General features: G+C 32.2%; 1 protein-coding gene across 1 annotated transcript; it reads right to left on the reverse strand.

Annotated features, from left to right (window-relative positions):
• Nucleotides 1–682: 682 nt before the first annotated feature.
• On the reverse strand, nucleotides 683–10,899 carry LOC136205661 (lecithin-cholesterol acyltransferase-like 4). The gene is made up of 11 exons (XM_065996353.1): nucleotides 10,416–10,899; nucleotides 9,171–9,262; nucleotides 8,044–8,162; nucleotides 6,806–6,941; nucleotides 6,632–6,683; nucleotides 6,058–6,158; nucleotides 5,136–5,318; nucleotides 4,353–4,510; nucleotides 3,104–3,158; nucleotides 2,882–2,935; nucleotides 683–1,334 (listed from the first exon to the last, which is right to left on the reverse strand). Exons 1-11 carry the CDS (start codon nucleotides 10,660–10,662, stop codon nucleotides 915–917), a joined length of 1,617 nt encoding a protein of 538 aa, XP_065852425.1. The 5' UTR covers nucleotides 10,663–10,899; the 3' UTR covers nucleotides 683–914.
• Nucleotides 10,900–13,540: the final 2,641 nt, after the last annotated feature.

Genomic DNA, 13,540 nt, shown 5'->3' on the forward strand with positions numbered 1-13,540 from the left:
AGCTTATAACTGCAAAATATTTTGTTTTTATATTTTTCTTGCACATTCTTTCCAACCTTTTGTATGACGTGATAAAGTACAAAATTAGTCTTATGGTTCTTGAAGTACATATTGAGATTCACGCATAAAAATTTGGTACAATGTTGAAACGACGGAACAATTTCAAACGTTGAAACGCTTTAAAATCAAAATTCGCATGTAGTTACTGTTCAAAAACAAGACCACCTAAGTGTTCACAATCAAAAAATCCGCCCCAGTTATTTTTAATTAGTCCCTCTGGACTTCTTTATCCCAAACAATTTTTAACAGTCTAGACCACCTCAATGCCATCTAAGCCGCCGATAAATAAAATACTATTATACATTTTAATTATTATTATTATTCACTTTTATATTATTATTAAAATACTTATATTTACACATTTTTACAGATATACTAACTATTCTATATCCGATAATTTCATATTATTATTTTTTAGATAAAATAATTTCATATTATTTTTAGATAGTATAATATATATTTTAATTGAATTTTATATAACAATTTGTTAATTAACAAATAAAAAATACAAATCTCCAAAAGTCTTGTCCGTCCTACTAACGCCTAGCATTTTTTACAACCTTGTGTGCAGCATAACTTGTAAGATATGAAAACTAAAATAAAACAGATAACATTGATTAAATATTAAAATAAACCACTTATTTATAAATATATATATATACAATTACCAGCATTCCAACATTGTTCACTTGAAACAAATTCCTTTAAGATGATTACAAGTTTTCCAGAACATCTGTGCACATATTTACTTGAAACATCATACAACACTCAATGTGATCAACAGCTTTCTTAATTACAATAATTTACATACCATTTTCAACAAACTATTTTTACCTGTTGATCACATTAAAACTTCAAGCATCAACCGAAACACTGACAGCGTTTAGCTGAATATGTTGCTTGCCCTCATTCTGAGGATGAACCACAACTGTTGCATATGCTGCTTCTCCCTGCCCCGATTTATTATCGTCTCTCGGTTGGGATACTGATATCGAACTCACTCTGGGCTCAACCATATCATCATGATTGGTTTTGTCGTCCGACACGATTTCCCATTCCTCTTTGAGTGATGTAAAGTGTAATCCTTTCTCTTTGTGTGTCTCGATCTCGAAAGCAGTGGGTAGAATCACATAATCATTGGTTGGGTCGTAGTAAGGATCCGGATCACCTGCCTTTAGCCAGTGTTTGAGAATTCTAAACACATGATGATCACTAAGAATTCCTCTATGCTCGCCCGGAACACCAACCCTTGCTTCTGCTTTGAGCCCATCTGCCTGGTGATTGAAAAAGTGGAAGAAGACTTAGAGAGAATACGAAACAGCATATACTGACACATGAATACCACAAGAATTTATATCCGTTTTAGAGCATTAAATGGCAGAAATTTGCATTGTGAGACCTAAGCTTGAAAGGTGTATGTATATATTAATCTTCGAGGGATAACATACCCAAAGGACAACAAACCTATGTTACACGGACACCGGGAAATGTCATTTCTAAAACATAGCCTTCATACATAGCTTTCAAGCGGAAACAGAAGCTGATACAGACACTGACACACAGAAACACTACTAAAGAGCAATGACCGTGCAACATAGCAACAAACTTGATTGATTACAGCAAGAGGAAGAAAGCTTCTAGGGATTTTTATTCCAAATTTCATTAATTGTGCTTCAATCACTAATCACTAGTGGCACTCCTGTTTTTACCAGAACAATAATAAAAAAAACATCTCACTCATGAAACTAGATTGATTCTAAATTTCTTTCCTAGGTCATTCTCAAAGAGTTAAGACAATTTGGTAGCCATATCCGAAATTTTCTTCCTACGATAACCTTATTGTCTCCTAGACATACGCTTAGACACCTTTGTATTGGGTTCACTATGTTCACAGTTATTATACGAGATAATGGGATCTAGAAACAGGCTAATCATAACCCTTTACAGAGTCCACAAGAAAATTTTGAATTGTAAAACCACCTTTATGCATTTGTATTATCATAAACTCGTCGCATATCTAAAGCTTCATTTCTTCTTGAACTAGCAATAAATTTATATAGCATCAAACATTGGCTTCTCGAATTCTGGTGGTCTTAGGTTCAAATAATAAAAACCAAATTCCGATAAAGACTAACATAAGCACGAATTTGGTCTAATAAATTGATATTGAACTTGTGTTTGGTCCAACTAGCAATGCGACAACATTCTAAAAGCATAATTGCTCCTTACCAAATTACCAAAAAAACACCAGCATAATAGCTCAAAATTGTTTAGTCAGCCCTATTTCCAATGATCAACTTTTTCAAGCAATAACACTAATGGGAATATCAAGGGGTAAAATAGATCCATGGCCCCTGAACTATTACGCTACTAACATTATGGCCCCTAAACTCCATGTCGTGAACAATAAACATCCTTTAACTTTACATTATACTGACATTAAAGACCAAATTAAAGAAAATCTGTTAAAAAAATTAACAAAATGATGACCTGAATTTATGATGACATGGATAAAAAATAATCAATGATGCAGTCAAACTTGTCCAGGTCGTCATTTCATTAATTTTTGCAACGGATTTTCTTTTATTTGAACTTTAATGTTAGTATAATTTAAGTTCAAAGACTTTTGTGTCACAAAATGAAGTTTAAGAGTCAGCAGTTAGAGCGTTATAGTTTAGGGGCATGGATGTATTTCACCCGGATATCAACATCAATAACTTGAGACTAAGAGACAAATAGTGCAGCACTAAACACTCGAAAGAAAAAAATAAATATCAGAATATCAAAGCAACAGAATCATAGAGAGGAAAGTTTAGCAAACCTTGGCTGACTCAGCAGGAACTGTCCCATCACCATCTACACATACATATGTTGGCTGGAAATATAGTAACATATGTCATATGTCAGAGTTCAAGACAAAAGTCTACAGTTGTCATGAAACTAATATATTAATATATTTTCCAAATCAAGCACTTCAAGTGAAGGTTTGGTGTTTCATAGGAAAAGGAAAATTACAGTAACAAGCATAGAATAAGATAATAACCAGGCAAAACCGCAGTTCCTGAAGATCCGTGATAGGTGTTTCTTCACTTCCATAGCTGTAGACATAAAAGTAGATGTCAATATAATAGGAACCTATCAATTTACGCTATATGATGCAGAGTTAAAGACGGAAAGCAATAAGTTGGTTTTTCTGGTTGGTTGAGCAATCTTCAATAGTGCTCAAAGTGGAAAATTTAACAGAAATTAACTGAATAGGTCCCAGAAATTTTTGAAACTAAGATTAAAAACTTGAACGTTATCCTTCAAAAAAAAATATGAACGTTACACTTTGATAAATATAGGAACTGAACTTCAAGAAACAGAATTTTGATGGATAAAGATGAGTGATGAAACTGGTAGAAACTTTGAAAAAGATAATTTGATGGTTATTAACTTATTGTAAATGACTTGTGAGATTGTGAAAAACAGAAATAAGCTGGGTAAGACTAAGAACAAATTGAATAGGTTTTAATTTTCACCAATCTAGTATTGTTCAAAGACAATTATCATGCTTAGATAGTTAAGTATCAACTCCATTTGCCTAATCAAGTTATCAAAACACCCCGTCCTGAGGGGGGGAGCGCCGTAATGGAAGGCCAAAGCAAGGAGCCACCCTAGAGGATGGAGATAAGAGGCAAGAATGAACGGAATCTCAATCGAAAATGGAGGGTGACTGACCTATATTAGTATGGTGTGTTTCTAATACATGAGCGTTTTAAAACCGTGAGGCCTAAGGAAAGGGACTTGAGCCAAAGTGATCCACATGGTATTGGACCACATTGTTACAGTCTGCCTAATAAAGTTATCAAACACCATAGAAACCTGGCAACCTACATACGAATTCAAACTTAAAGAGAAGATCACAACCTGCTACTATCACCAGGTTCCTGTACTGTCCTTTTTTCGAATACAAAAACCACAAGCTATTAAATTAGCAAAATGTAAAATCTGCATAATTGCCAACTATTACTCGTTACACAAAAGACTTAAGTGTCCTAATTGACCTCTTTAATGAAAATGAAAAGAGAAACTATTACCTGTATAAATGACAGTAAGAGGAACTATATATGCTAATTAGCCTATTTGATAAATACTGAAAAGAGAAACCCTAGCCTACATAAAATAGTAAAAGAAAAACTCCGCATTGACAGCATTAACATATGACATCTTTTGTATTGAGTGTTCACAAAGCCTGCATAACGTTTGTGAAGTATGGGATCTTTTTATCTTAAGAGTGATAGAAGTATTACCAAACACTATGAGGAGTCTCAAGGTTCATTCCATATATATTGTAGAATTTAACACCAGGAGGAACTTTTGCAGAAGACAAGACCTTGTGTGTTTCACTAGCCCATTTCAATATCTCTGTATTAAAAGGTAGAGAGATATCCAATCCTTCATAATTAACCTGGAGTTGAACATAAATTCATGCATTATGACCCAAACACATGGAAAATGTGCATCTCTTTTTGAAATTTTCTATCACAATACTACAGCCTTAGATTAATAATAGAAACCTGACACATATACTATAAGCAAGCACTTCCAATGAAATGTGAAACAATCAAAGTTCTGCCTGAAAAATAATGAATGGAAGTACAATATCCCCCCTGAAGTTGGCACTGATGGACATATAGTCCCAAATTAACTTTTATGAACAAATTACAGCCCCAAGTTCTGATTCTGGTCATTAAACCCCTAAATAATTGTGGTACAAGAATTGAGTCAAAGGGGAGAATGGGGTTAATGACCAGTTGGAACTTGAGGGTGTAGTTTGTCTATAATAGTTAACTTGGGGCTGTTTGTCCAGTGATGTCAACTTCAGAATGGAAATTGTACTTCTAATTATTCAATAGAAACAACAGATGATTTGTTTTTCAACATGTGAAATTTCAATATTTTTACAATATAGAAAAGAAAAAAACTATTCAAAATCGACAGACCATTTAATTGAATTAAATAATATAATTAACCATCAAGTCATCTAAACCTTCTTTGCTGGACATGAAACCCAAGGCAAGTTTTGAGCTCACCGTGTTACTTGAAAGAGCATCCTTAAACACTTTTGAGCTCTCTTCAGGAGGATACGACTCTAGGATTATCTGTGAACTTCCATCACTATCTTGTCTCTCTTTCCAGATCTCAAGAAGTGGAACATGTTGCCATTTATAATGCGGGCAAGGCATCAATTCATAGATCGACGGACATTCAATGAGCTGAAAAATAATCAGCAAAATAGTCATAACTCAGGGATATATACACACATTAAAAATTTGTACATCAATGGAGCACATATTCTCTAAGTGTCAAAGCGTTTTAAAATCAATTCATACATAATGGGCATCCAATGAGAGGATAGATCATGATCATCGCAACATTAGTGAAAGTTATGATGGAGGCATGTGAGAGCGGTGCGAGCACACACAGTGTGTGTTTGTGTGTGTATTTGTATATACATTGAAATACAGTTGCCATAAAAAAATGTCCTACCATGTAGAGAATAGTGTACATAAAATTTGAAGAACATAGAAATAGGCCACTACCAAAATACATTACAATAAGCACATTCAACATAAATCAAAATGACATGGGAAGGGAGTATTTCTTTCCACATCCAGCGGATAAAATCAAAACAGTAGATAATGAATTGTCATAGTTTTCAAAAGAGGAAAATATGAGTTCTTTTTTTTTTTCCAATCTCTATCTCCATGTTATGACATATACATTCAGTCCACCATTTTTCTCCTATTTAGACTTTAGAACAACCTACAGATAGTTTTCATTCAATAATTCAGCAATAAAAGCTAAGAAGAGGGAAAATGAAAGAAAGAGAAACAGAATAATCACAATTTAAATGGAATTAACTTTGAAAACATTCATAACTGGAATCAATTGCAAATAAATGAGAACCCAATAAGCATATAATATATAATGCCAAAGTAATTGGTCTCCCACCAGCTGGTGCATGCTCCATTTTGATATAAAGAAGTTTTGTTCCCACCCTTCAACAAATGACATCCCATTTAAGAAAGTTGATGTGATGTACCCAGGTGCACCTGTTAAAAGATACAATACCACAGTTAAAACAGTATGAAACAAAATTTGTGCAGAACTTCTATAACTGACGCTGCAAAAATGGAAAAAGCAACAAAAGAAAATTAAACGAACTATTTATATAACTCCGACTTTCATAAATTAAGAAATTTTTAGGCTAAGTTAATTTTCTTTAGGTATAGGAAGACAGCCTTTAGAGGGCGAGCCTTGGCGCAACGGTAAAACGTTGTTGCCGTGTGACCAGAGGTCACGGGTTCGAGTCTTAGGAGCGGCCTCTTGCCAATTAAATTGGCAAGGGAAGGCTTGCCCCCAATACACCCTTGTGGTGGGACCCCTCCCCGGACCCTCGCTCAGCGGGGACGCGTAATGCGACCGGGCCGCCCTTTTATAGGAAGACAGCCTTTCTGAAGTAGAGACAGCTTGCACATTTGACTTAAAGAGGCTCAACCCATAGTTAATGCTGATAATTACTTACCTCGGAAGGGTGCAGCAATCGCAATCCAATTATTCACATATTTCTCAAAAATCTGTCAAAAAAATGTATATTAGACCTCACTGGAAAGGCAGAAAATTATGAAATCCAATCAATACAAATTGTGTCTGATATAAAAGACAAGCTATTAAGCAGAGAAAAATATGAGATTCTTACATCACTATGCAAGGACATGAAACATTTAACCAAAAGACCCCCCATGGAATGGCTAACGATGTTTATCTTCTTCCCACCAGATATTTTATACACAGTCTCCAATTGTTTAGCAAAGCGCTCCAGTGTCTCTGGCAACCTAAAAGACAACTGGACTGTGAGTGCACATTGCATTAACTTAAGAAAGTAAAACAGACATCTTCCTAGTATTACCAAAGAGGATCTCTACACATGCAATTTGTTAAAATAATTTTTACAAGTTTCTAATCTAAAAGGAGAAAGAAAAAAAAAAGAGTCAAAGAGTTGACAGATTTGCCAGACACAAATATCTGAAGTAATTTTTGAAGGATTCATACACCGAAAGAATTGAATTGGTAACAAGTTAAAATATGAAAATTGGAACCTAAGGAGCCATCCAATATGTACTTTCTTATACTTAATACATTGCATGGAAACTTTCATTTTGAAGAGTTTTCATTTCGGTACCATTTTGGACACTAAAAGTCTCTCAAACTTGTAATAAACATTTCAGGTCATTTTTCAGTAATTTAAGAAATGGAAACTCATTTCTTAAGCTAAAACTCCACAAGAAGACCGGCGGACTAACCAAACTCTTAATCAGTTCATCATGCACCAATCACGTCGCAATAATCTCTAATTTTTTGTAGATCTTCTTCAAGCTTTCAAAACGGAAAAAAGAAAAACATTTATTTCCCTATTATGTACCCTGTGTGTGTGTACAAGCATCCTTATAATTTTAAAATTTATAAATATACCCATGTTTACATTTCCTATATTTTTAGAAATATTGTTTCCTGGTTTTAATGCAACATAAGTACATATATGTCTCTAATTTAATCAAATCATTATTCTTTCTTTTCATTCCAGAAAGGTCCATCCATTCAATAATTACCATATCCTTCACTGACCTACATTGCACTTTTTGAAGTATATCATTATTTGCATTACATTTGAAAAATGACACTGTTGCCATTCTCCATATATATTAACAGGAAACATAAACCTGTCCGAGGTTAAGCAAGAATTTCCCACAACATATTCATAATAACAAGGAAATCATAAGATTCTCCATTCTTCTTCCATGTACATATGACATTGTTTCTTCTCCTATATGTGGATCTACTCTTGTAGTAAAAAAAGATTATGTATTGAAATCTTTTCTTCATAAAATCCACTCTTCAAATAAAAGAGCAGTTCAAGCATTTATTTAAAATACATACCTATTACTCTGGCGAAAGTCATATCCGAAACCAAATAAAGTTTTACCCTCTTCAAAACCCCAGTTGATCATTTCAACAATCATATCATGGAAATAATAAACACAATCACGTCCAATGATCTGCACAGCACAAAACAATACTTGAAATGCATCCTTAGATGATAGCCAACAGTTAAGACCAGTTAATAAAACAAAAGAGTGACAAACCATGTTTCAAAATATTTACTAGGTTCCAAAACCATCTCAACACGACAATTGGAAATCTAAGATTAATATATAGTCAGAATAAATTGAGGGCTTATTTGGTTCAGCGGTTTACGACAGCTTGTAGACAGGCTGACAGCTAATAATTGGTAAGTACAAAGGTTGGGTTCAAATTTACCAGCAATCATCATTTCTATGCAATATATGATCATTGAGGATATAATTTATTTCTTAATAAAGTTTTCTTTATACATCACATTTAATTTTAACATGCTACATAACAATATAAATGTTAAACATATAAATTTTAATGTGTTAAATAAGGATAAAATGCATACACTGTCCCTGGACTTTGTAATAGGTCTCAGGAATGCAACAGAAGCTCAATTTGTGTAACTCTCTTAATTCTGATTTCATTTTCACAAAAGCCATTTAAGCCAGAACTCAGTGACCAACTCACACAGGAGAAAATAACAAGTGTGGAGTTACTGAAATTAGTGGGGGCCATGTGTTTTTAATATGTACTTGAATTTCTTTTTGATGGCACGTCATCTACATTATCAACATAATAAAGGTGTTTATGTGACTGTCAAAATATGACATTTTCAACAATTTAACCGCCGTATCGTAAATGGATTTTGTGAAATCCAATCAAAGTTGGAGGAGTACAGTGACTCAAATTGAGATTTGATGGAATATTTGAATCTTAATTAAAAAGGTCCAAAGTATAGCTTCCTAAATGCTGATTGAAAAAATTACATGACACTTCAAGCTAGCTGTTTCGAATAGAAACCAACTACCTGAAAATAGCTAAACCAAACACCCTGTAAGGGAAAATAACGAGTCAAGCTATTTTCATGAGTTCATGTGAAAACAGACAGCATTGAATAATAAGTATGAGAGGCAAAAAGAAAACAAAATTACCAGGTCAGGATCCAAGGTATCAATTGCATATAATCCGAATCTATCCTCGGGAACCAGAATAGTTGTTTTTTCATCTAATGACACAGTTCTACCTGTTTCATGTGAGAAATACATAAACATGATGCCACAATTTAGTAACCAACCAATTTAAGAACTGGAAGCACGTATATCTTTGAAACCAGCACAGTTAAGAGATTAAATAGATGACAGCATTCTTTGGCACACAGGAACCTTAAATAGATGACAGCATTCTTTGGCACACAGGAACCTTCACCTGCTCGACACCAATATGGAAACTAAAACTTGGTACACAGGGAAGCAAAAATTTCTAAAATTTCAGCATGTGTGACAGATTGAAGATGTAGAAGCCTTCTTTAATGACAAATCAATTGCATACTGATTGGAACATGCAATCAATCAGAAAGCAGCAGCTGATCTCATTCGAATCATCTCCAAAAAATGGCTTATAAGCAGCAAAAAAATCTATAAATAATGAAACAGCAAATCAAAATCTAGGTGCTGGGAGTGGGTTGGGGGTTTCATAATCAATTAGAACTTGAGGCTTCTAATCCTATGGTTGGTACTTTTTATTTATGCAAGAAATGAGAGAACTTGTTGCCAGTGATATAAGAAAAGAAATAGCACATCAACAAATCAGTCCCTTGTATATAGATCAGAGTGTAAGTAGTAGATAACCTATCTTGTAAAATCAGATGCCATTCGAACAGGATCGGGCCCTATTAACTACTCTAATTAAGTTAGCAAAGTATATTCTCTGTCTAAAGTCATACAACTAAGAACATGTCATAAAACTGGTAACTTAGAATTAAGAACAGAAAAGGAAAGGACTCTATCACAATTCAGGACTTTTAACATGTCATCAAAAGCTCTTGATTCCTTTATCCTTTGATTCCCATGTCAGTCAGAAGCTAGTATAAGAAACTAAAATTTTTATTAACTGCTTTCCCTCCACTAATTAAGAGTAAATTAAAACCAAAGGAAAATAATTACATTCCGAATTCTCAAAACCAGTAATATTACTAGCTTAGAAGCTTGAACTTTACTTAGCTTTCTTATCAACAAACGTAATTTTACAGGACAGGATGAATACACAACACAAGAGTGTTTTTATTTCTCCATAGTTCCTTCAAACCAAAGAAGGTCAGATAAATTTCATAATAAACTGGATTCAAGCTTCCTTGAAGTTTCAAATGCAATGAACTAGCTAACGAAACAATATCATACCAGTAGAGGGGTCGAAACGCGACCAGAGCTTAGTGCGGAACTTGTAATCAGCTCTAAGAATTCGAACCCAAACGCGTTCTTCCTTTCTATCATTGTTATCATCCACCGCCTTCAGAATCGAACCAGCAATTCCAGGAACCAACAGAACCGGTTCAAGATCCGGGTCGACAAAAGGTTGCGGTTTTTTCTTTATCAGTTTCAGCCATAGCTCCACCGACTGAACAATGTCCTCTAGCAACACGGCCATTCTCAATCAAACAAACAAAAAAAGCGAGAAAATCCTTTGCACCAGAGAGGTGATCACAGTGACTGTATTAGGATGATAACAAAATTTGAAAATTGGAAATTGAAGAAGTAAATTTGAGGTTTTAGGGTTAGAATTTCTGAATAATTGTATGTTTGGAGAAGCCGTGAAGCTGAAGGGGGAGGTTTTCTCAACTGATACGGAAACTGAATCAAAAACTGAATCCAAAGGGTAAATATTTTATTATTATTATTATTACAAGCAAACCCGTACTCTAATTATCCATTTCCTTTTTCTCCGTATCTTAAAAGATAATAAAAATATTTAAAAAATGTTTTTTTAGATCGCAATTCTTATGATGAGCGGTTTCTTTCGTCTGTTCAGGGCAGAACCAGAGGGTTGGGGGGTTGGACCCCGGCAGACGGTCGGAGAATTGAGAAATTTTTTTGTTTTAATAATGGTGTCTTGTAATATTTTGGAGAGAATTATATTGACTCTATGTAATATTACTTTAATGTTTAAAGGTAGATGAGATGGTTAAGGATGTTTACTTCTACTAGTCGAAAACCCGTGCGATGCACGGGGTATGAAACTTTAATATAATTTAGATAAATAAATAAATTGACATATTTACTTTTAAATAATTTTATATTATGTATATTTAAAATTAATATATATATTCTTACCAAAAAAGAAATTAATATATATATTTTTAATGATAATTCAAATTAAATAAATTTTAAAAATAATTGACTACTTTTTTTTATAAAATTTTAACTAAAGATTAATGATTTATTTATTTCTACAAAATTCAATGATTTGTATTTTTAAGAATTTTAATACATTTTCATATTCCAAATATTCTGTGAAACAATAATAATAAAATAGCAGATTAATTAAGAAATATATTAGAATATAATAAAAAAACTAAAAATTGAATTAAACTATAATTAAAATTAAATATTATATTTAGGATATAAAAGAATTACAATATAGGTTAAACAAAAATTGAATTAAACTACAATTAAAATTAAATATTATATCTACGATACAAAAGAATTACAATCTATGTTAAAATGGAAGCAACATCAATATATTATTCTATAAACTATTACAATCAATACTTTTCTAATGTTGCATATGAAGAAACTTTATCAATTCAATATGTTACATATAAAAAAAATAAAATTCGTAAGAATTAGTCACAAATTCATCTTGATGATAATTATTTTGGTTGATGGAATTTCCTGATCACCAAGTATTCGAATTCAATTATTCATTCTGCTACAATAACCCAATATATCTAATTGAATCAGTTTAAGATGATGATTTCTCCTATTTTCATCTCGTAATATCTCATCAAGACATTCGATCAATTTGTTCTTCATTCTTTCACTATATAGAATATCAGTCGTACTCGCAGATATCACTTATTTGACTTCATTAATATTTTCTAATAATTATATATTCTTGAATTTTGTAAGTAAGAAAAACAAACAAAAGAATTGAAAAAAAAATGAAGGGACGAAAAAGATAATTAGGAGAGAACCATCTTCCTCTTGGGTTTTTTTTTTTTGAAAATGGGATTTCATCTCTGAAAGATGAAACTATAACAACAATTGTTTAATAAAAATAAAACAACAGCACAATTGAGAAAGCCAAAAATTGAGTTCATATAAAGCCAAAAATCTAAATTTTAGTTAAGAGTTAGCAATCGAAATGATAACACCTAGCAACATATACTAAAAAAAGAATACAAATTTACAAAATCTTTATTTTAGTCATTTTGAAAAAAAAAAACAAATAAAAAAGAAAACATGGATAAGGTAGCGAGAGGTATGGAACCTGGGTAACGACAGAAATGGAATTTCATCTCTGAAAAATGAAACTATAACAACTATTGTTTAATAAAAAGAAAATAACAACACAGTTGAGAACAAAAATAACTACAACATATGAAAGAAAATCGAATAATTACCTTGAAAAACATAAGAATTTCTTGTAATTTTTGACACTTTTGTGTTTTTCGATTTTAGTTGTTCATGCATCTTCTATTTCTGTCGGATTTCTTCAATTGAAGCTATCAGTTTGGAAAAAAAAAGACAAATAAAAAAGAAAACATGGATAAGATAGCGAGAGGTATAGAACCTGGGTAACAACAGAAATGAATCTGAAAGATGAAACTGTAACAACTATTGTTTAATAAAAATAAAACAACATAATTGAGAACAAAATAACTACAACATATGGAAAAAATCGAATATTTACCTTCAGAAATATAATACTATCTATCGTGACCAATGAATATAATGGTGGAATACTATCTATCATGCTTTATATAGAAGTTTATTTGTGGCTTTTGGATTTCCTTTGCTTTGTGTTTTTTCATCTTCCCGTAACTCTTGCTTTCTTTTATTATTTTAATTAATAGGCTAGTAATTATTTAATATATTATAAATATAAATTTGTTATTTTTAATTAATTAAATATTTATAATCTGATTTTTTACTACGTTGACAACTCATCAAAAAGACCTCTAAAACACTTCTTCTCATTTCTCTCTGCTTCCGTAATTATATATAGTATAGATTTGAGAAGTTCTATATTAAACTCTCTTTAATCTCATTTTTTTTTAAAGTTTTTATTTATTTTTATTTTATTTTTTAATAATTATAAAAACATGTTACCATTATTAATTAATTTAAATGGACTCTTTATTTTTATTTTGATAACATTTTTCAATTCATTTTTAATATGTAGCATTTTACAGTTTTAATGCGTTGGAGGCTAAAAAAAAATTGTCCAACCCTAACGGGCAGGACTGTGAAAATTTACCGTCAATCACACAGTTAATTTCGATTTTTTTACTGATATGTTTGAG

Source organism: Euphorbia lathyris, chromosome 9 (assembly GCF_963576675.1).
Source record: "Euphorbia lathyris chromosome 9, ddEupLath1.1, whole genome shotgun sequence".
NCBI classification, from domain to species: domain Eukaryota; kingdom Viridiplantae; phylum Streptophyta; class Magnoliopsida; order Malpighiales; family Euphorbiaceae; genus Euphorbia; species Euphorbia lathyris.